This window comes from Emericellopsis cladophorae (assembly GCF_022114955.1).
Source record: "Emericellopsis cladophorae strain MUM 19.33 chromosome Unknown NODE_17_length_331089_cov_116_747350, whole genome shotgun sequence".
Lineage (NCBI taxonomy): Eukaryota > Fungi > Ascomycota > Sordariomycetes > Hypocreales > Bionectriaceae > Emericellopsis > Emericellopsis cladophorae.
In genome coordinates, this window is record NW_026250942.1 from 105,604 (window position 1) to 127,615 (window position 22,012).

Here is a 22,012-nt window from a genome sequence, read left to right on the forward strand (position 1 = left end):
GACCCAAATTCTCGGCGAGAATGTGGAGGCCTCGCCTCTAGAGCAATGACAAGCATTCCTGCTGCAGGATATAAGCCCGTCCCAATGATCTGATGATCCTCGATCCAAGGATTCTTGGAGATGCAGAGGTGGTTTCTCCAATGCGGCCCAAAGTCATTCTACGTATCGGCGGTCACGCCCAGGAGTTTTTTTGTTCGCGGGAACGCTGGGAATCGGTTCGATTGTATGGCGTAGGGCCCGTGCCAGAATGTCCTCATGTGATTCCAACGATACGATGGGAGGTCCATTAATGACTTGGGAGGCAACAAGTATGGATTGCGGTCGGTGCCATTCACCAGGGCGAGGTCGATGGGATGTCCAATACCCCATAGCTTAGCGGTCACGTTGAAGCCGGTCTCTACTGTGTCCCCACCGCGGAGGACCTTTGCGATGTAGGCCGCTTCTCTGGCGGTCTCATTCTTGACGGCGGTAAAATTTTGCTGCACAGGGCGCTTAAGGGCAGAGTGTGCCCCGACACCGATAATACCATCCCAATCAATCCACGTCTTCTTGTACTTGGATCCCTTGTATTGACAGGAAGGAGTGTGCGCCAACAGCCTCGTCACCGTGGCAGAGAACTCGACAGTGACACGTGTTGGGCACCCAGTACTCATGGCTAAGTTGTTCGCCTTTGATCAGACCTCCGGTGAGCGATGAATACATGACGTTCTCTTTGTCCTTGTTTGTGGTCTCACTCTTGGCAACATGCGAGATCTTTCCATTTTACTCAAGGTAGCCGCCCGAGACACTCCGCATATGCGGCGAGTGGAACGCTGTGCTGACCTTGAGCTTGCGGGCAACTTTGCCGTCTGCCGTAATCATTTTCTCGCGGGCTTCAATGGCCCCCACGTCACCATATAGTGTCACGCTTGGGGGACTGTCCACGCAGGCGACGACGGCTGATTCGGGAGTAACAACTTGGCAAGACATCCCTCGGCAACATCGCGTGAGATACCGGTCGCCATCATGACGCCTTTCATAGTAACAGAAGCAGAGCCAAAACCTCGCGCGTACGCAATCTTGATGGCATCGGCACTAGCAAAATGTCCAGCGGTATATGTAGCGGCTAGCCTTTGTGCTGACAGTTTTTTCGTCGCCCAATTTGACAAGTAGGCTGGCCATTGCTAGATCCATCACGGGCAAGCCGACACTGTTGTATATCACTGTGCCTGTACCGAGCCATCTCGCCAACGCACTCTCTCGTTCGTCATGCTTTGACTTTTTACGGTGAGATAGACTGAGCAGGCTTTTCTTAGACGAGGACGATGTGGCCTGGATGTTGACCGACGTGAGCGAGGTTTCGTCCGTGCTTTGACTCGGCGTTGATTCGGCGTCCGACACTGCCATGCGCTGAAGCATGACGAGCTCGCCGGGTCTGTTGGTTTAGATGGGTAGTTTTATACAAGCAATGGGGGCTTACTCGACTAGCTGGCTTGGCTTGACATTGCCGTGGACAATTTCGCCAGCATGCTTGATACCTCCCTCCAAAGAATCGACAATCACCACATCACCTTCATTCGCGTGCTTATGAAAATGCCTGCGCGGATTTTCATGGAACTTGACGGCCTGAGCGACGAGCTCGGCCGGGATCTCCCTCTGGTGCGGGTTCGTGCCACCCACAGCGATGACAAACCGCCCCGTTCTCCGTCCTGCGCGGCTCGTGGGAATTTCGCCGGGGAAGAGAGGCTTGTGGGACGGGGTGCAGAGTTAGATGACGTCGGCCTCGAGGACTTGCTCAGTGAGGAGGCGGTGGTAATCGTGGAACGCGGGCGTCAAGATGCCAAACTCGGCATTCTCCCACCCTTCCTCCTGCTTAATGGCACGGGGAATGGTCGAGAAGTTCCGCAGAAAGTGGGCCGCCGTGTCGGAGAACCGATGGTTCACCACGTGAACCTTTTTGATCGCGTGGCCGTGGACCTTGAGGGCGAGTCGGATGTGGTAGTACGCTTGCTGGCCGGCGCCAAAGACGACGAGGGTGTGGATGGGGCGACTGTGCTTAGAGAGCAGGCAGACAGAGCAGAGCGCTGTGATGAAGGGCGTAAGGGGGTATGTTGACAGGATGACGTCCAACTCGCCCTGGGGGCTGTATAGTGAAAGACTGCCGTGTTGGCGTGTGCTGACTGATGAGGAGCATGTCAGCGGGGAGGAGCCTCAAAATCGGAGGACATGGTCTCAACTACATTAGCACGCTGTGCCCTCGGGACCACATGCAGTATTTAACGCACTGGGCCACACGGACTGCCCATGGCGTATCATGGCGGTTTTGGGTTGCTGGTATGTTCCGTTCCCCCCTGCTCGAGGGTTGACTGAGAAGTCATGCAGAGCGGCGCTGACGGCCATGCGAAGCTCACGGATCTCTAGTGGCGTCAAGCTCTCGATGAGAGATGTTGTATCGTCTTTTCCCAGTATAGTCAGCGGTATTCTGGCATTGATTGAAACTGCTCAGATTTTAATAAGAATGACTGAACGTTTGGGCTGTATGACCGGGACGCCGGAGGTGAAAATTCATGTAGTTAACTAACTTATAGTCGTGTGATATGCGTACCCTACAGCATTAACCCGAACGTGGCAAATTGCATCGTCATGACTGCCAGGGACTGAGCAAGCTCCCGCAGTGAACATTGAGAAACATCTCTGATCGTGGGAATGACAAGCCTCGATTATGTAAGGCCATTGCAAGGAGCGCAGGGTAGTTGCGCCGTTGTAACAAGATTGAGTTAATGATGCGTGTTAATTCCCGCCGTTGGACCACTCCAGTGCGAGGGAGAACAAGTCATGAATATTTTCCCTGTCCCTGATCCTCCTGGAATAAATCAAAGACATCTTGTCAAAGCCTAACATCCATGAAAGCCTTTCCTTATGCGAATCGATCTAAGAAAGGGCCTTTTATTCGCCGAGTTGTCTATTGTTTACAGTGGTCGCCTCCCGCGTGGGTACGTATCCCGAAACGGGAGAGCTGGTTAACGCCGTTACCCGCGCGTAAATTGCTGCACAACCGCGACCTCGTGCTTGACGCGTCTTGTCTGTTGAAGCCTGAGCACCCAAACCTCAATTGTCTTGCAACCCAATGTTCAGAGGCGCCACGATGATACACCACCAAGTGGCCGAACTTGCATGTTGCTAGCTGATTCACAGTTTCAGTTCCAACCTTGCTGTCTGCCCAGGCCTCACAAAAGCCTTCACGGCCACCGTGCGCCCGGCCATATAAGCCTGGCTGGCCGGTTCACGCTGGCCCACGCTGCAGGCGGCCCCTTTGTTGACCAATATGCTCAGCACTGCCTGAGGATTCGTCATGGGCGATATGCGAGGCATGAAGCGCGCGCGCGGGGATGAGGACACTTCACGTTCTCACTCGAGGGCTGCAGAGGCCCCAGGCACACGCTTAAAGAAGCCCAAGCGCTCCAACTCTGAGTATCCGCCGTCGTTCTGGGATAATCTCTCCACGATTCCATTGACTCGTGGTGCTTTGCGAGAACTTGACCGAAGAAACAGGACAAACGCTGCCTCTTGGTCCCCACGTCCAGCACAACCACAGCAGGTACCACAAGCCTGTCGCGATATCAAAGAATTTGCGAGACGAGGGGGTCCGAGCTTACTCGACATCAGAGGTGTAAGTGTGCTTCCGTGCCCATGTGCATCAGGGGGCTCATCATGATTCCTACGCAGTACGCCCCGCCAGATCTTCTTGAACCTATCGCAAGCATGGCCCCCTTATCGACAAGAAGCCAAACTCGGTCAACAAGAAGCCAAACTCGGTCAACAAGAAGCCGAAGCCGGTCATCAAGAAGCCAGAGTCGGTCGACAAGAAGCCAAAGCCGGAAGATCCAGTCTTCGTCCAAGAACAGCAATGTCCAGTCTACGTCCAAAACCAGTAGCCGTTCTGGACCATACAGGCCGGAATTTGAGCAGCACCTCGTCGATTATGGGGTGTACATGGCCAGCGAGGACCCTGAACCTGCCAATTTAGAGGCAATCCGCGACGAGCTGCGACGTGGAAGGTCATCACTGTCACCCGGTCAGTTCACGAATGATGCTTTCAAAACCTTTAAGAACACGCAAAGGGCCGCGAAGGATGAAGCGACTATCATGAACACCACCATTGGATTGATTTGTGGAAATGATGTAAACGTGTCAAACGCTAGGGACATCCTCTTCACTCACCTCGAGCCTCTCACGACGGGGGACATTGTCAAACCAAAGCCCGACTTTTTCGATGGCGCCCACCAACACGAGCTGAGCGAAGCGCTGCGCGCAGATACGTCGCTAGCAAAAAAGATCGTTCCTACCAAGCACGCACATATTCCTGTTGTGCCGAATCTGTTTCTAGAAGTCAAAGGGCCTGGAGGTAGCTTCATTGTGGCAGAACGACAGGCTTGCTACGACGGCGCACACGGAGCGCGTGCCATGCACGCTCTGCAAAACCATGGCTCGAAAGATCAAACATACGATGGCAATGCCTACGCGTTCAGCGCTACGTATATTGGTGGTACGCTCACTCTCTATGCGCATCATGTCGCAGCGCCTGTTTCGGCGACATCTGCTCATCCGCAATACTACATGACGGAAATAGATGCATATGCCATCTCAGGTAACAGGGGCAGATTTGTCGAAGGCGCGGCTGCTTTTAGGAATTTGCGGCTGCTGGCCAAAAGATATCGCGAGACCTTTATACGCAATGCGAATGCGAATGCGCAGAGTCTGGCATCAGGGTCGCCGCATGACATCCTGACGTCCACCGAGAGCCAACAGGGGCTCATTGAGTGAATACAGCGCATGGCAAATTGGAGCTTCAGCTCAGTGAAAAATAAGGGTTACAGTTCTACAAGAGGAAGACTTGCTGAACGAAAAAGGTTGAGCATCAGGCGGTTTGTGCGAGCCCACAGCGGCATCGTTGACCAACAGCATCGCCTCAGTCTGGGGCGAAAGCCGAGGCGTCGGTTCCGGGTCAATGCACCCCGACAATGTATGCGGTCTCCGTTGCAACACGTCTTCCGGTCTCGCAGGCTACCAGACGATATGTAATGAGGGGTTGAATGCTCATTTGCGTCGAATGTGGCATTTCCATCCTCTCCTCCCCAACTTGGTGCTTTTCCAGATCCTCATCCTCATCACGCGCGCCGCAGGTCCCGTCCAGTCGTCAAGATGGCCACTCCTCCCGACGGCGTCTTCGTCCCCGTCCCCACCTTCTTCAAGACCGCACCCGACGCTGGCCAGCTCCAGCCCGCCGTCGATGTAGCCACGCAGGCCGCGCACTCGGTGCACCTCGCCAAGTCGGGCATCACCGGGCTCGTCCTCCTCGGCTCGACCGGCGAGGCCGTGCACATGTCGGGCGAGGAGCGCAAGTCTCTCATCTCAGGCGTCCGCAGGGGCCTCGATGACGCGGGCTTCCCGGACTACCCCATCATGGCCGGCGTGCTGGTCAACTCGGTCGACGAGACCCTCGAGTGGCTGCACCAGAGCAAGGACGCCGGCGCGCAGTGGGGTCTCGTCCTCGCCCCGGGGTACTTTGGCGCGGCGGCCAGCCAGGATAACCTGGTCGAGTGGTTCACCCTCGTGGCGGACAAGTCGCCCCTGCCCATTCTCATCTACAACTACCCCGGCGTGACGAACAATCTGGTCGTCAGCATCAAAACGTACGAGACCCTGGCGGCGCATCCCAACATTGTGGGCTGCAAGATGTCGCACGGCAACGTCAGCCACCACGTGCAGGTGTCGCTGCACCCCAAGATTGATCACACCAAGTTCCGCGTGTACAGTGGCTTTGGACAGCAGCTGGGCCCCATTGTCTTGTTTAATGCTGGCGGTGTGATTGACGGGTTGGCGGCCATCTTCCCAAAGACAATCTCGAGGCTGTTCAGCCTGGCGTCGAAACGACCCGTGGACGAGTCCACCCTGGAGGAGGTGCGGCGTTTGCAGTGGAAGGTGTCTGCGTGCGAGGAGTACATCGTCTCGAACGGTATCCTGGGCATTAGGGAGGGTATCTACAAGGTCCTCGGATTCGGCCACCTCGAGGGCGGCCGCTTGCCCCTGAAAGGAAAGATGGCTGCTGGGGTGTACGAGCAGTGGAGCGACATTTTTGGGCAGATGACTGAAGAGGAGAAGAAGTTATAGGTGCCTCAATGATACAACAATGATTGACGCAGGAATAGTTACAGATGTCACCGACCACGTCCTACCCGGGTGAACTGTCGAAGAGCTCAAGCCCAGCTGGGCTGAGTATGAAGCTTGCCGAGGTTGGGTCAACATCCAAGTTTAATCATGGTTGTGGGACTCATGAAAGAGCATGGGTTGTTTGTCGTAGCACATGTTATCTCACGTGATGGGGATAGCTCAGGTCATCAGTGGTGGCACACGATCCAAATTTGAGCACACAGACGAGCCTCCATCATCAAAGGCGTCGTCAATTCGTGGTTCGGATCCAACGTCCAGTCAGTCGATATCTGCGTCATTCAACCCCCTGCCCTCACCGCGACAGGGCGAACCCTGGTGTTTGGCGATGCAGCCAAAGATGTTTGTCGCGACACCCACCACGTGCGTCCCGGCTTTCGCTGCTGATCCTGCAAAATAAGATTGCGAACACGACCTCGCCATCCACCGTCTCGGCCTGTACAGAATGTAGCGCAAGCACGTTGTCCTTCCACTGGATACTTTTCCTCGCCAGATAAAACCCATGGATTCGGAGACTGTCCCTATCCTTGCAAACCTCTTGCATTCCCGACCTGCGACAGATCGGCGTGATGATGATAAAGGCTCGCGACACCCATCAAGGGCGTCATCCTCTTGTCAGAGGTCCTTTATTCTCGTGTTCTTCATCTTCTGTTTGGTTTACGTTGAGTTTGACGGCGCAATGCGTCAACATATCCTCCCCATCGCCTGCTTGACTGGCTTGTCCCACGCTCTGACGAAATGGCGGAATGACACAACTGATTTTGGCCAACTCAAGTTCTCTGACGACGGGACATTTCAGCTCTCCATCTTTGAGGATTTGCATTTTGGCGAGAGTATGTGCGCCGGTGCTAACTTAGATCTTGTGTCTGCTGACCATTAGATTATTGGGATTCCTGGGGTCCCCAACAGGACATCAACAGCGTCAAGGTGCTGCAGAAGGTCCTTGACTCCGACCCTCCTGACCTCGTGGTATTGAACGGCGATCTGATCACCGGCGAGAATGCATTCCTTGACAATGCCACGCATGTGATGGACATGATTGCTGCCCCCCTGGTCGAGCGTGGGCTGAGCTGGGCGTCGACCTATGGCAACCATGACTACCAGCCCAACCTGTCGGGCCAGGCACTCCTCGAGAGGGAGCATACGTGGCCAAATGCTCGCACTCGCAGCATGGTTGCCGGCCGCAACGCCGGCGTCACCAACTACTATCTGCCGGTGTATCCCAACGACTGCACCGACTGCAGCAAATGCGCCCCTGAGCTGCTGCTCTGGTTCTTCGACAGTCGGGGCGGCTTCTACTTTCAAGAATGGAACGAGGATGGCTCGCAGATCGAGCAGCCCAACTGGGTTGACATAAGCGTTGTCGAGTGGTTCCAGCAGACAAACGCCAAGCTTGTGAACAAGTACCAGAAGATGATCCCGTCGCTTGCCTTTGTCCACATCCCGACAAACGCCTCCCGAGCTCTCCAGACAGAGTCCAAAGTCCATCCCAACTACCAGCCCGGCATCGATGATGATTACCCCTTGGCGCCTCAAGCCCAGGGCTGGTGCCCTGACGGCGTCCACGACGGGACCTGTAGCTATGGCGGCCAAGATACGCCTTTTATGCAGGCTATCACCACGACACCGGGTCTCATGGCGCTTTTCTCGGGACACGACCACGGTGCGACTTGGTGCTACAAGTGGGAGGGTCTCATCCCTGGTATGGTCGTTGCTGGCAACGGCATCAACATGTGCTTTGGCCAGCACTCTGGCTATGGGGGTTACGGCAGCTGGATCCGAGGCGCCCGACAGGTGCTTGTTACGCAAGAGAAGCTGGTGAATCTCGAGATTGACTCGTGGATCCGCCTGGAGAGCGGTGACATTGTGGGCGATGTCTCGCTGAATGCGACGTATAATGAGGATTGGTATCCTGCTACGCCAAACGACAAGACTTCGTGTCCTACGTGTAATTATACCATTATCACTCCCATGCCGGGAACGCGAAGGGCTAACTGAATATAGGCTGATCGCAACGAGCAGAGGCCTTGGCTTTGCGTCCGTCCGCGTACGACTGAGAACTCAGCTGGACAAGACTGAAGCAGTTGACCTGCCGAGGAAATAATTCGAGGCACCGAGAGACGATCAAACAAACACGCATTGATTTGGATTAGGTCTGCTTTCTTTGCTTTCACAAATGCCAAAACTAGGCGCCATGGGGTGGCTATACCATGGCAAGTGGGAACTATAGTTCTCACTTCTCAGTCACTCTTATATCACCGCGATCTAAAGGGCGTCTCCGTTTTGCGTTGCTTGGGCACAGTCACCGGATCATGCTGTAAAAGAACATCGTCATCCTCCTAATAATCCCCCCTCACCCTTCACCCTTCTGCCTTCTCCCTTCTCCTTCTGCCTCCTTCATAACAATAGCTCGCGAAACTGTTCACCATGTCGCTTCCTCAACTGCTCTCCATCGGCATCGCCCTCATACTTGGCAAGACAGACAATCTGCAAGATCTAGTCAACTTGGTGTGCGCATGCCGTAGCGCTTACGAAGCTTTCGAAACATACACCTTTGACGCTCTCATGGCGAGGCCCACGCTACTGGGGGAGCTACCTTTTGCCATCGCTTCACAGCACTTCACGTCCGCCGAATGTTGTTGCCGAGGAACGCAGCTGGCTTGACGTGCAAGCTTTGGTTGACGACATGGTTCGCAGTCCGGGGAAGATGTACGACTAACTGAACCGGATGCGGATTTCGGAACTGTTAAACATGCGCAAGACATCATACTTTATGCAAGAATTCGTGGGCGATATGGGCGATAAATCTTGGCACGAGCTGGAACTTGCAAAAGCTATGTACGCTCAAGACAGACTACCTCAGTCCGGGCAACAACGTGGTGAAGCAGCGATGGGTAAGTCAGTAGAATGTCACCAGAGCCAAGCTTACGTTACTGCGTCAAATTTCCCAAGGCCGTGCATGCGAGCGTGCGCGCGTCATGCTTTTGTCTGAAATGGACGCCTACAGCACCTCATCATGGCTCGCTTTGAGCGAACTCAGCAACTGCTACCAGACGCGTAACAATCTAATAACACCTCGTGATAGTCTGTATTTCGATTGTGAAATTGTCAGCGTCTACATCCACGTGCACGGACTCTGCTGGCTCGAGATCCATCGTGCGGCCAAACGTTTCTGGTGTTTGCTACCCAGATATAAACTCCGACTACATTATGCTGCAGCTTTCGACCCCCGAAAGGGAGCACTGCGCTGCCGAGGCTACGTCCTCTGGGATTCCAAACGAATGTAAAGTATATCCCGAGCCACGCTGGCCGCACAAGATCTTGACAGAGGTTAGGACTTAACAGACACGGACTTAAGGTCACTCGGTAATAGGATTGGGAGTCGATGTTGGGACATGAAACATTCACGCTTGACTCTAGTCTAGTAGACTCTAGAGTCTATCAGGTACCTCGCTGGTTGCTACAGTGCTACTAAAGTTAGACTGTTAGGAGGCTTGAAGTCGCACAACGGTGCCCCACATAAATAATCGTTGACCTTGACCACTGTTCGTCATTCTCACCAGCACGACAAACTCTTACCACCTCACTCTAGACACGTCGCCCGTCATGAAAATCAATCAGCTCCCTCTCGAGGTCGTCGCAAACATCCTGAGCAGCCTCGAGAGTCTCACGGAGCTCACAGAGGCCATTTTAGCCTGCCGGCACTTTTACGCGGCCTTCCTGGAAAACCCTCACATACCCGGCACCATCGTCTACTCGACCTTTGACAATGGCGAGGTCCTACCCCTCGCCGTCGCGGCGCTGCGGACGGGCAAGCTAGGCACGCGTTTTGTTCATAGCGACGAGGTGCTGCGGTTCGTCGATGACCTGCGCGTGCCTAGACACCTGGACCGGGAGCTTCGCTCGATGCGACTGCATGAGCTGTACGACTTGCACGATCTGACGGATGCCGTGACGGAGGCCGCCTTTGACTGGGCAAATCTTGCGTGGCACAACTACGAGGAGGACCACAACTGCGATTTTGGGCTGTCCCTGGCCGAGGCCGCTCGGTTCTGCCGCGTGCTGTATCGCACAGAGATTTTCCTCAGGGTCTTCCGGGTGGACGACGCCTTGGACGAGGACGCCAAAGGGCGTGTCGAGCTGGAGGGCCAGCTGTGGCTCTTGAAGAGCTTTTGCATGTTTGAGATTGAGCAGATTGCCTGTGCGCACGACTACATGGAATCGAGAATCGTTTTCGGTGTGTCGTCTACCTTATGGATGTGATGGGTGGGGCTTGTCGAACTAATTTTCGGTAGCATCTCGTTTCATCCTCGCCCACGACATTGAGGCTGGCGCCATGCACATTGACTACCTAACACTGGGAGAGAATCCTCTGCGACAAAAATGGGTGCGTTGTTGCGGCAAGGGGCTGGTCCAGACACTGTATACTGATAGAGGCAGATCACCCGTGGCTGCGTGTGGCTAGCGAAGCTTATACGCTTAAAGAAAGACGTGGCAGCAAGAAGGGACCTACTGGCGAAGAGTCTCGACGGAGAAGATGCACACCTTTATGGTGCCCTGTGGAGACTCAAGGAGCTTTATCGAGGCCCGAACAGCAAGTTGAAGCTGTGCCCCAAGCAACCTCGCCAAGTCATCGACAACGACCCGGGGCCTCCCAGCGCCTTTGACTACGCGCACGCAAACACCGATATTGACCTCACAGTGGACATTGGGCCCAACGGCGAGACACCCGACTATCCCATCCTCGTGACGTTTGCGCACGACGACTCGGGTCTCCGTGAGCAAGCGTACGTCATGTGGGATCTGAGCAGGATCAAGGACTGGGACCTGTTCCACGAGATGGAGATTGTGCCCAGCGCATCACGCGCGGCGCCCGAGCCCGGGTGGTACACGCAGATGAGGCGGTCCTGGGCGGCGAGGCGGAAGCTGTACGAGCAGGGCGAGAGGGGCACCTGGAGACTGGAAAGGCCGTGGAGTGACGTGTCCGCATTAGACGAGGCGGTTGCTTCTGAGGAGCTCTGGTATACCATGAGCGCCTTTGAGGGACGGCATTGACTCGGGGAGATGATGGCCTGAGGGGCGGGGGCTCGCACAAGATGGAGCGAGCAAACGCCTGTGAGCCCCAGACAATCGAGTATCCAAACGTCCTACCCACTGAAAATGCTTAATCGGCTGTCTCATAGTCTTGTCCGTCTGCTACGCAGGTCCGTCAACCCTGGTCGTGCGTGCATCATCGTCGTCATAACCTTCAGGGTCCAACCAGTGCTCATGTCGCGGAGACCACCTTCGAAACATACATGTCCTAACCAATGACCAGGAGATGCACGAGCTGACCTAATAATCCGTCTCGTCTATTTTTGAGGTCCTATCCATCACTCGGCCGTGATGGCACGGAACTGCCAGCGTCTGGCAGCGGCAGTGAAGGCCAGGCTTGGCAATATGGATTGGATCGACGCATGCACAATCCTTGTCTGGCCATGTAGCCGCGAGTGATCGCCCGGCCGGGTAGCGTATCCGGACGAAAAATAGGGTAGATCTATCCTTTCATTTTCTGTCAATCCTGGGGATCAAGCCCTTCCGGCAGAAGTTGGCTTGACGTGTGGCAAAAAGCTTGTTTCAAAAAACGAAGCGCACGGATCTGAATCCTTGGAGTCACTTGTTTGTCGACACTGGCTATTGAGGAGAAAGATGCGTTCATGGTCAGGCTCAGTCTCAGGCTCACTGTGTCATCAGTAGGATCCGTGTGCGAGATGTATACCCAGAAAGTTGTCGATACGCAACAAGGCCACCAATCTTCCGAACGGGGACGGTCGTGCGCAGCGAGATCAAAGGATATAAAGTCGAGCGACAGATCACTGGAAGAAACGTCTTTCTCTCTCGGCAGGCAACATTCAACCAAGCAAACTTCCCACTGTACACTTCCATCCCTCCAAGAGCTGGTCTCTTTTTCTGTTCTCATTTCATCCACCATATATCACCACCAATCGTCAACCACCCAAACCTATATCAGCCCAAGATGCTTTTCTCCACCAAGACTTTCGTCGCTGTTGTCGCCGTGCTGGCACGCGCGACAGCTGCCGCCCCGGGCGGCTCGACCGACGACGCCCTAGCCCGCCAGCAGGATGTTGCGCGTGAGGCTCGCCAGCTCCAGGCCGTCACCGCAACCGCCGCCACCCAGAAGCGCGCCGAGGCGGATGCCGTCGAGAAGCGCCAGTTCTGTGATTGCCCCGAGGGCAAGGAGTGCATAGACCCGATCGTTCTGGCCTCGGTAGGCACCCTCGCTCCTATGGCCCACTGCGTGACCCCCACAACGAAGCGCGACATCGAGGCCAGGGCCGCCGAGGTCGAGAGGCGCCAGCAGCGCGCCGAGGCAGAGGCCGTCGAGAAGCGCGATTCTTGTGCCTGCCCCGAGGGCTTCGTGTGCATGGCCCAATCGTTTGAAATGCTCGCCATCCCCCCCCAGACCATGTGCGTGCCAACCAGCTTCAAGCGCGATATCGAGGGCATCACCGCCGAGGTCCAGAAGCGGCAGGTCGCGGACACGGAGGGTGTGGAGAAACGCTCCGAGTGTGACTGCGCCGAGGGCCAGACATGTTCTCTCATCGTCGTGCCTCCTACATTCACCGGCGGCGCCTCCACATCGGCCTACATGTGTATGTAGGAGGACATGGGACATGATGGATGTTGGCGGGGAGGTTGTTGATGTTGGGCTTGGTGGATACATGTAGCGTACGGAGTAGGGAGAATTGACTCGTTGTTTCGCAACAAACTGCTCCTGGGCATAGTGTATGTTTGTGTCTGCGAAAGATAACATGAAGAAAATATCGTCGATATAATGGTACAAGACATCGCTGTATAATCCCGCTCATTTTTCGTGGTCTGCCTGTATAAAGCCAACGCCGCGCCGATACGAAACATCTATGCCATCATACGCATACACGTAAACTCCGCAAAGAAAAAAGAAAAAAGTAACCCTGAAACCTATGCCGTTCATCGTCGCTCTTCGTCCTCTTCGTCGTCGGTGTCGCCCACCCAATCGTCACTCTCCAAGCCCTGTCGTCGGATGAAGAGAGAGCCAACCCAGCCACAAAGCGCAAGGCCGCCGAACAACGTCCACGGCAGAGCCTCGCCTTTGGGGTGGATCCCCTTGGAGAGAGAAAACAGACCACCAGACACAAACGGTCCAATGCTCCGGCCCAGTGCGGATAGAGTCTGTGCGACGCCATTCAGCGTGCCCAAGCTGTCGTGGGAGGGGCAGGAGTTGGTGATCTAGCCATGGTTAGCATTGGGTTTGAGGCTATTCATGTGTGTGTGTGTCCACTTACCAGAAGCATGACGCTCGAGAGTCCACCCACGGCGCAAATGTTCTTGATGATCAGCACAACGCCGAGCTCGCCGTACAGCCACTTCTTGCCGGACCCCACCCCAAAAAACGGCTTGTCATCCAGATACCCGACCCATGGCATGAGGACCATGCAGACAGCGATGCCGAGCAGAGATAGCCTGTAGGCACCGAGGTTGCCCAGCCGCGCCTTGAGGTGCTGAAACAGGAAGGCCTGGAACAAGATGGTCGCAAGACCCGCTGCGCTCAGACTGATGCCAATCTTGGATGGGTCCAGTGCTCTGCCAGCGGGCGGCTGCTCGGAGGCGAAGATGGGGTACAGGCTGTTGAAGCTGATGTTGGAGAGCTGAAAGACGAGATATGTGAACAACAGCGTCATGGTGGTGCGGTTGTAGATGGTCGTCGTGATCTTGGGACTCGCCTGACCATCGCCATTCGGAGTCCCCCTGGTGTCCTCACTGTCCTCGTCCTCGTCGTCTGACGCATCGGGCGACGCAGACGCAAGCAGTGGCCGCTGGTTACTGCGCGGCCAGCGAGCGGCCCATGAGGTGGAGCGCGTCAACTCGGGTTTATCCCCGCCATTCTTCTTCGAGGAGATCCAGGCTGAGAGACGTTTGATCCACGGCGGAATCCAAAAGTCAGCGGGCTCGCCATCGTCGTCCAGAGTCTCCTCGAACCAGATCGCCACCACGACGAAGCTAACAGCCAGCATGGAGGCGCCCAGAATGTTGGGCGCCAGGTACGGGTATTGACTGCCCATCTCGCCCACCAAGACGCCGCCCACGGCAGGACCCGAAATGCTGCCCAGGGAGTAGATGATGGGCAAGTACGTAAACGCGCGACTCTGGTTCGAGCGGTCCGTCACCTCGCCCAGGACGGTCGGGACACACGCTGCGTTGCCGTTCAGCATGCCCATGGCCATGTGGACCACGACAACCTGCCAGTACGCCTTGCAAAACCCAAAGAAGCAGAAGCAGCACATGAGCGCAAATGTGCCCATCAAGAGCACAGGCTTCCGCCCAATGACGTCCGACGTATATCCCCATATGAAATTGGTCGAGAGTTGCGCCAGGGCAAAGGCGCTGGCCAGGAGTCCCACATACATGCCATTGAGTTCCTGTGATATGCCAGGCATGGAGCCAACCATTTTCGGCAAGTAGGGCGATATGGAGTTCAAGGCAGTCTGCTCCGACAAGGACAGGAAGGCGAGGAGCAACAGCTGCTTCACCGGGAGAGGCGTGGCCGCATTGTCCTCCTCGGAGCCCGAGCCCTCGGACTCGCTGTCACCGTCCGAGAGTGGCAACGGTTGCTCCCCTGGTGTCTTGGGAGGCTGCGTCGGGAAGGTCTGGTATCGATGTGTCTGCCGGCGCATGCTGGCGAGGGTCGGGATCGGCGCACCAGCGTGGAACGAGCCCTGTGAGTGCTGCCGGCCAGAAACGTGGCCGAGTCGATTCGCGGGTCGAGACATGGTGGTCGCGTGAGGGTACTACTTGTACGAACGACTACGCGGGGTCAGACTTTCGAGGCTAGAGATGGCGTGAAAATCAATAGGTCCGTGCTCGAAGCGCGCTGTCACCCGGAAGAGCGCTCAGCTGCTTGGTTCTCGTCGCGTGCGCCGGTTGCAGGCATGTGTTGGCGCAAAACACCGAGTGAAGGACGCTGCGTGGGTGGATGTCGAAGCAAAAGTCCGACCGAGGGATGGAGGAAGACTTGTTGGTGCAGCGAGAGAAGACGTCACCAACGAATGGGTCGGGTCGGTCGCCTAGATCCGGCAAACTTCCAGGGAACGTCGGCCGCTGAGAGGTGGGACCGTCCAGCTGGAAATGCCCCGCTGCAATTCGTGCAGGAGGCGGAAAGCTACGCCGCCAAGCCTGACTTGGAATAGTGTCACAGCACGTGCCTCCCTCGACCTCGAGACCTATTGGCTCTTCGCTCTTCACTCTTCACATCAGTCATCTCCTTTGTTCATCCATTTCTGCAACGACCAGGCAGCTTGAATCAACTTTTTTTTTTTTTTTTGTTCTAGAAAGAAGAAAGAAACCCTACACATACGCCCTCAGAAACTCAACCAGCGCCATCATGGCCATGGCCTGCCCGTACGGCATGCTCGTCCGAGGGATATCCTTGTAGTGCTGCAGATCATGCCCCATGCCCGTGCCAAACGACGTGTTGAGCAGCTCGCCCTCTGGTGTGATATTCTCCAGCACGGCGCGTATCGCCTTGACGGCCATGGGCTTGTGCTCCCTCCCAATGTACTTGCGCCTCTCCGCCTTGAGCAGGCCGTACGCAAAGCCAGCCGTCGCGCTCGCCTCGACATAGGACCCCTCCTCCTCCGGCACGTCGAGCAGCGTGCGCCACAGGCCGCTGGGCATCTGCAGGGGCCCGAGGGCCTCGCTCTGGCTGACGAGGGTGCTGAGCAGGTGGGCGCGGAGCGGGTCGTCGGGCTGGAGGTTGAGCAGCTCGATGAACTCGGGGATCACAATGGTGACCCAGGCGTTGCCGCGGCCCCAGCGGGCGTCGGCAAAGTTGTGGCCGCCCTCGTTAAAGGTCCAGCCGTGGAAGAAGAGACCTGACTTGTGGTCAAAGAGGTACTGGATGTGCAGGAGGAACTGGCGCTTGGCCTCCTCGACGTAGTGGGGCCGGTTGAGGATGAGGCCGATCTTGGCGAGGGGCATGACGGTCATCATGAGGGTGTCGTCCCACAGCTGCTGCTCGTTGACCTCGAGGTAGGTGATGTGCTGGAAGCCGCCAAACTTGGTGCGCGGCAGGTCGTGGTAGGCCCACTCGGCCCAGCTGTCGAGCCAGGGCAGGTAGGTCTGGTTGCCCGTCTTCTCGTAGACGCAGGCGAGGGTGAGGAAGACGGCCATGGTGTTGATGTTCTTGCCCTTGTGGCCCTCCTTGAACCGGGCCTGGAACCAGTCCTCGATGATCTTCAGCCATTGCGGGTCGTCGGTCAGCTCGTAGTACTTCCAGATGCCGTAGAGGCCGATGCCGTGCGTCCACTCCCAGTCGTTCCAGCCCTTGGTGTCAATGACCCGCCCGTCGGCCAGGGTCATGAGGAACTCGCCCGTCGAGTCCTTGATGTTGACGAGCTCGTGGATGAGGTGCTGGATCTGGCTGTGCACCTGCTCCGAGGCGATGTCTTCGACGTGGGTGGGCATTCTGGCGGTGGTGACGTGCGGTCTGGGAAAGGAGAGGCCAGCGCTTTCTTCAGTACAATTGTCCAGTCTTTCAGGCGACGCGCTCTCATGAGGGGACGTGGGAATATTTGAACAAGTCGCGGCGGAATAACCTCCAGCACGCGGGGTTGCTTGGCTGGTCCCCCATGCGGGTGAACGCTACCCGAGGCCCACCCCGGACTCTCTGTCTTCCCTGCTACGCTTCATGGACGCGGGAATCTATCGGTGTCGGGGGACCGACATCTCGAGGGGGATTTGGAGATTGGGGCCGATCCAATGGAGGGCGAAGGGTCCCTCACCTGGTGCTTGTTGCTGGCTGTCGGTCTCGTGGCATAGATGTCCCGAAGTGCCCCGCTGCTTTCTGCTTCAAGCACAGGCTCAGGGATTCCGATTCAGGTATTCGTCGGCGTGGGTTGAGAGTTTGGGTCAATCCGACTCGAGTCGGGTGCGGGGAGCGTCTGACACGCACGACAGGCTCAACTCCACTTCCCCATGGAGAGAGTCTGATGCCATGTACGTATCAACCATACCAATCCGCAACTCGGTCTAGCAGGCGACGATGATGTTTGAAATTCAACGTCTGATGCAAGAGAATATTCTGCTTATATCAGTGCTTGGCCCATCCTCGTCGTAAGGGGACGCTGCGCGACCACGTCTTGCTAACAGACAGCCTACCCTAGACAGTACGCAGTCCCATATGGACTGACCAGCAAAACCAACAATCATCTTTGTACGTAGGTGGGTTTTCTCTCCTGCCATGGTTTACCTCACTCCGTGGTAGGGCAAAATGTTCTTTATCATGGTCTCCGACGTCCACTATGATGTCATTATTGAGCGGCCGGAAGCGCAGCATCTAGACAACGTGAATAGCTCCCCCTTCCCCGTGTTCCGCTCATCGTTCGGGGCATAGATCAAGGCCCGACAGCGATCGGGCATATTACGCAGTCGGTCAACGCCCGATATATGTAGGTCCAATCAACCCCACATGCCATCATGAGCCGATTCCAAGCGAGGGCTGACAGGCGGCGAGGCATTTGGTGATGATGCCGGTCCGCCGTTGTCGGATGGGAGCTGGATGGCTTCAGCAGGTGGCGGCGGGCATTGCTCGCCACGTGCAGACAGCTCGTGTTTCTGAATGCAGATTGCGACCATGGGATCGTGACAACACTCCTACACGAATGCTTTCCAAGGTGGGTGATTTTATCTCCGTGGGGCCCTGACAGCACGTCGACCCCTTGATGACAGGCGAGGGAGCCCCTCCGCGATCGGAACGTCTCCCCTCCTCACACCGCGCCAACGGTGGAGCGCCTGGGGCCTTGGTCCCTTGGATGGTGATACTATCTGGGCTGTAAGCCTCCGGAAACCGTCTGGATGCGGAGCTCAGTTGTGCGGTCCGAGACTCCGAGGGGTTAAGTGCGTGTACTTGTAGGAGGCGGCCTGCTCCTCCTCGTCTGCGCACGCGCCGTCTCATCCTCCTCGACACATCTGATCCCTTGATCTCACGACACGCCCTCACCATGGCCCAAGTCACACTGCCCCAGCCCTTTGCGGCCATCCCGCGCGAGTCGTTCCTCTTTGGCCCCTCGCCCATCCAGGACCTGCCCAGGATATCGGCGGCGCTGGGCGGCAAGGTCAACGTCTACGCCAAGCGCGAGGACTGCAACTCGGGCCTCGCCTTTGGCGGCAACAAGGTGCGCAAGCTCGAGTACCTGGCCTCGGAGGCGGTGGCCTCGGGCGCCGACACGCTCGTCTCCATTGGCGGCGTCCAGTCCAACCACACGCGCGCCGTGACGGCCGTCGCGCGCAAGCTGGGCCTCGAGGTCGCGACGCTCCAGGAGCACTGGGTGGACTGGGAGAATCCCGGGTACGAGCAGGTCGGCAACATCCAGCTCTCGCGCCTCATGGGCTCCGACGTGCGCCTCAACGCCGAGGGCTTCGGCATCGAGCACAAGGGCGCCCTCAAGAAGCTGACGGACGAGATCACCGCCAAGGGCGGCAAGCCATACTACATCCCGGCCGGCGCGTCGGACCACCCGCTCGGCGGCCTCGGCTTTGCGCGCTGGGCGTTCGAGGTCGAGCAGCAGGAGAAGGAGCTGGGCATCTTCTTCGACACCATCATTGTCTGCGCGGTGACGGGCTCGACGCTGGCGGGCATGATTGCGGGCTTCAAGCTCGCGCAGAAGAAGAACGGCTCCCCGCCGCGCAAGATTATCGGCATTGACGCCGCGGGCGAGGGCAAGGTGCAGCAGACGTTTGACCAGATTCTGCGCATCGCCAAGTTCACGGCCGAGAAGATTGGGCTCGCCGCCGACGACATCACGGCGGACGACGTCGTCCTCCGCGACGAGTGGAACGCCAAGATCTATGGCATCCCCGACGAGACGACCAAGGCGGCCATTCGCTTTGGCGCCGAGACTGAGGCCTTTATCACGGACCCCGTGTACGAGGGCAAGAGTCTGGCGGGCATGATGGATTTGATCAAGAACGGCGAGATTGCGGGCGGCAACTGCCTGTACGCGCACCTGGGCGGGCAGTTGGCGCTGAATGCGTATACCAATATGTAGAGTGCAGCCATGAATATGAAACGAATGAACATGAAGTTGCCTGCAGGTTGCATTGCAATCCATGTACGTACGTACATATACACTTGTATGAAAATGCCACTCTCATCTAGGGTAGGTTGTACCGCGGGAGACAGCGGCCGCTAACTCTCTTATTGTCCGGCAGCTCCGGCCGTCGGGACTCGGACTCCACAAGTGCAGCCCGCGCTAGGCCTGTTTGGGCACAAGAAGGGCTGGTGTAAGATGGGATCGTCCTTCGATTTATAAAGCATCTTTCAGAGGGGCATGCAGCAATCAGACGATCTGTGGACCTCCAAGTTGCCTTGGATCATGCTTCATGTTCATTCACATCACACCGACGAGGCTATCGGGACAGGACGGCCATCCCCCCCCCGCATCCGGGCAGCGGATACGGATGATACGGCACATGCGGCCTGGCATGCACCCCCCCCCGTTCGTCGACGACAGCCCAGAAGCTTGTCTACCAGCATCTCTATTGGAGTCTGCGAGCGTTTCCAGAAGCTTGAGGTCATTCTAGACGCGTCCATGGTCCAATGCTCGACGCTTGTGTCAGGGCATGTTCACCATCCGCCAGCACCCGCGCAAACTCACGAACCGCCCAACGCAACGGATCTCATGGACGAAAGACCGGCTGCACTGCACGTCTGGGGTTGGACTCGGGAATTGGCCTGCCTCGTCCGCTGCGGATCCGAGGGTGCATGATGCGCGCCCGGACACAAACCCACCTTGGCTGCCACCTTGGAGTCCGTCGATCGACTTGTCTTGCAAGGTGCTCGGAACCTACGTATTCATGCCACATGGATCAGCTGGCGCCAGCACCCTACCACCGATCCCCTTGTGATGATAAATGGTCCGCTCTCCCTTCACCTCTCTTCCCTTTGGTCCTGCTCCCAGCTCATACAGCAGTCGGGTACTGACACTCTCCTCTCTGCTCATGACTCCCTCTCAGAATGAGGAGAAGAACCCCTCGGCTCTCGAGGGCCGCCATGTATCCAAGACTGGCATCACCCATGAGCGCGCAGAGCTGCTCGCCAACCTCCCCGACCCCGACGCCGGGCTGAGCGAAGAGGAGCGTCTGGCCATTGTATGTCTCACTTACCCTAGCATTCCAAGAACAGCACTAACCTCGCCCCCCCAACAGGACAAGAAGCTCATGTGGAAGGTCGACCTCTGGCTGATCCCCTGGCTCTCACTGCTCTACCTCCTGTCCTTCCTCGACCGCACCAACATTGGCAACACCCGCGCCGCGGGGCTCAAGGTCGACATTGGCATGGCCGAGGGCGACTACCAGATGGCCCTCACCACCTTCTTCATCTCGTACGCTGTCGCCGAGCCCCTCACCAACGCGCTGCTCAAGCGCCTCACGCCCCGCATCTTCTTCACCGGCATCATCATCTCCTGGGGCGTCATCATGACCCTCATGGGTCTCGTCATGAACAATGCCGGTCTGCTCGCCGCACGCTTCTTCCTGGGCGTCGCCGAGGCAGGCCTCTTTCCCGGCGTCAACTACTACCTCGGGTGCTGGTACAAGCGTTCCGAGATTGGCGTGCGCTCGTCCCTCTTCTTCTCGGCCGCCACCCTCGCTGGCTCCTTTGGCGGTCTCCTCGCGGCCGCCATAGCCAAGATGGACGGCATCGGCGGCATGGACGGCTGGGCCTGGATCTTCATCCTGGAAGGTATCGCGACCACATTAGTCGGAATCTTTTGCTGGTGGATGGTCTTTGACTGGCCCGACACGGCCCGGTTTCTAACCCACGACGAGCGCGTCCGCGTGCAGCGACGCCTCATCCTCGACCGCCAGGGCCGCACCGCCGAGGACTTTGACAAGAGACACATCCACGCCGCGCTCGAGGACTGGAAGACGTACGTGTACATGATCATCTACATGGGCTGCCTCTGCCCCCTGTACGCCTTCTCGCTGTTTCTCCCCACCATCCTCGCCGGCATGGGCTACTCGGGCACCCATCTGCAGCTCCTCTCCGTGCCGCCCTACGCCGTCGCCGCCCTCCTCACCGTCGCCGTCGGCTTCCTCGGCGACCGCACCCAGCGGCGCGGCTACTGCAACATGGCCACCGTCACCATTGGCATGGTCGGCTTCATCATGCTCATCGCCTCGAGCAACCCCCAGATCCGGTATGCGGGCACCTACCTCGGCGCCGCGGGCATCTACCCGACCATCTCCATCACCCTCTCCTGGGTCAACAACAACACAGAGGGCTCCCTCAAGCGCGCCTTTGTCCTCGGCATGGTCGTCGGCTGTGGCAACCTCAACGGCGTCGTCTTCTCCAACATCTACCTCGACCGCGAGAAGCCCCGCTACTGGACGGGGCACGGCGTCGTACTGGCGTATCAGGCCGTCTTCCTCCTGGGCGGCACCGTCTTCATGCACTTTGGCCTCAAGAAGCTTAACCGGGATCGCAGGGCCGACAAGCTTGACGCCAAGTGGAACAGCCTGAGCGAGGAGCAGCGCTGGATCGAGGGCGATCTGAGGCCGGACGTATACTACCTGAGCGGGGATGGCTGCTGTATTGAACGTTGGCCGTTGGGGCGAGTTGAACATTGAGACATGACATGGGGCCCATATTCCATGTCCTTTGAATGAATGATGGTCTTTTTATGTTTGGAATTGTGCATGGACAGCATTGACGCGCCACCCCACTTCCGAGCTCAATGTTTCATGGGCCCATGGCCTCCGAAATAGG

The 22,012-nt window shown here is 57.2% G+C and overlaps 11 protein-coding genes across 11 annotated transcripts; 7 read left to right on the forward strand and 4 right to left on the reverse strand.

Annotated features, from left to right (window-relative positions):
• Nucleotides 1–158: 158 nt before the first annotated feature.
• On the reverse strand, nt 159–653 carry J7T54_005104 (Polyketide synthase; the record flags this gene model as incomplete). Its single annotated transcript, XM_051505842.1, has 1 exon — nt 159–653. One exon carries the CDS (start codon nt 651–653, stop codon nt 159–161), a length of 495 nt encoding a protein of 164 aa, XP_051362750.1.
• A 109-nt stretch (nt 654–762) lies between these two features.
• J7T54_005105 (uncharacterized protein) lies at nt 763–2,295 on the reverse strand (the record flags this gene model as incomplete). Its single annotated transcript, XM_051505843.1, has 5 exons — nt 763–938; nt 1,236–1,414; nt 1,460–1,725; nt 1,771–2,159; nt 2,265–2,295. 5 exons carry the CDS (start codon nt 2,293–2,295, stop codon nt 763–765), a joined length of 1,041 nt encoding a protein of 346 aa, XP_051362751.1.
• Nucleotides 2,296–3,331: 1,036 nt separating this feature from the next.
• J7T54_005106 (uncharacterized protein) lies at nt 3,332–4,803 on the forward strand (the record flags this gene model as incomplete). The annotated part of the gene is made up of 3 exons (XM_051505844.1): nt 3,332–3,649; nt 3,762–3,866; nt 3,949–4,803. The coding sequence occupies 3 exons, from the start codon at nt 3,332–3,334 to the stop codon at nt 4,801–4,803; spliced, it is 1,278 nt and encodes a 425-aa protein (XP_051362752.1).
• Nucleotides 4,804–5,181: 378 nt separating this feature from the next.
• J7T54_005107 (dihydrodipicolinate synthase) lies at nt 5,182–6,150 on the forward strand (the record flags this gene model as incomplete). Its single annotated transcript, XM_051505845.1, has 1 exon — nt 5,182–6,150. The coding sequence occupies one exon, from the start codon at nt 5,182–5,184 to the stop codon at nt 6,148–6,150; it is 969 nt and encodes a 322-aa protein (XP_051362753.1).
• Nucleotides 6,151–6,886: 736 nt separating this feature from the next.
• Nucleotides 6,887–8,311, forward strand: J7T54_005108 (uncharacterized protein; the record flags this gene model as incomplete). Its single annotated transcript, XM_051505847.1, has 3 exons — nt 6,887–7,040; nt 7,088–8,114; nt 8,212–8,311. The coding sequence occupies 3 exons, from the start codon at nt 6,887–6,889 to the stop codon at nt 8,309–8,311; spliced, it is 1,281 nt and encodes a 426-aa protein (XP_051362754.1).
• A 1,502-nt stretch (nt 8,312–9,813) lies between these two features.
• Nucleotides 9,814–11,262, forward strand: J7T54_005109 (uncharacterized protein; the record flags this gene model as incomplete). Its single annotated transcript, XM_051505848.1, has 3 exons — nt 9,814–10,444; nt 10,503–10,594; nt 10,648–11,262. 3 exons carry the CDS (start codon nt 9,814–9,816, stop codon nt 11,260–11,262), a joined length of 1,338 nt encoding a protein of 445 aa, XP_051362755.1.
• A 961-nt stretch (nt 11,263–12,223) lies between these two features.
• On the forward strand, nt 12,224–12,868 carry J7T54_005110 (uncharacterized protein; the record flags this gene model as incomplete). Its single annotated transcript, XM_051505849.1, has 1 exon — nt 12,224–12,868. One exon carries the CDS (start codon nt 12,224–12,226, stop codon nt 12,866–12,868), a length of 645 nt encoding a protein of 214 aa, XP_051362756.1.
• Nucleotides 12,869–13,197: 329 nt separating this feature from the next.
• On the reverse strand, nt 13,198–15,017 carry J7T54_005111 (putative membrane protein-like protein; the record flags this gene model as incomplete). The annotated part of the gene is made up of 2 exons (XM_051505850.1): nt 13,198–13,476; nt 13,533–15,017. The coding sequence occupies 2 exons, from the start codon at nt 15,015–15,017 to the stop codon at nt 13,198–13,200; spliced, it is 1,764 nt and encodes a 587-aa protein (XP_051362757.1).
• A 574-nt stretch (nt 15,018–15,591) lies between these two features.
• J7T54_005112 (Unsaturated rhamnogalacturonyl hydrolase-like protein) lies at nt 15,592–16,710 on the reverse strand (the record flags this gene model as incomplete). The annotated part of the gene is made up of 1 exon (XM_051505851.1): nt 15,592–16,710. The coding sequence occupies one exon, from the start codon at nt 16,708–16,710 to the stop codon at nt 15,592–15,594; it is 1,119 nt and encodes a 372-aa protein (XP_051362758.1).
• Nucleotides 16,711–18,245: 1,535 nt separating this feature from the next.
• J7T54_005113 (putative 1-aminocyclopropane-1-carboxylate deaminase) lies at nt 18,246–19,292 on the forward strand (the record flags this gene model as incomplete). Its single annotated transcript, XM_051505852.1, has 1 exon — nt 18,246–19,292. The coding sequence occupies one exon, from the start codon at nt 18,246–18,248 to the stop codon at nt 19,290–19,292; it is 1,047 nt and encodes a 348-aa protein (XP_051362759.1).
• An 865-nt stretch (nt 19,293–20,157) lies between these two features.
• J7T54_005114 (uncharacterized protein) lies at nt 20,158–21,873 on the forward strand (the record flags this gene model as incomplete). Its single annotated transcript, XM_051505853.1, has 2 exons — nt 20,158–20,394; nt 20,452–21,873. 2 exons carry the CDS (start codon nt 20,158–20,160, stop codon nt 21,871–21,873), a joined length of 1,659 nt encoding a protein of 552 aa, XP_051362760.1.
• Nucleotides 21,874–22,012: the final 139 nt, after the last annotated feature.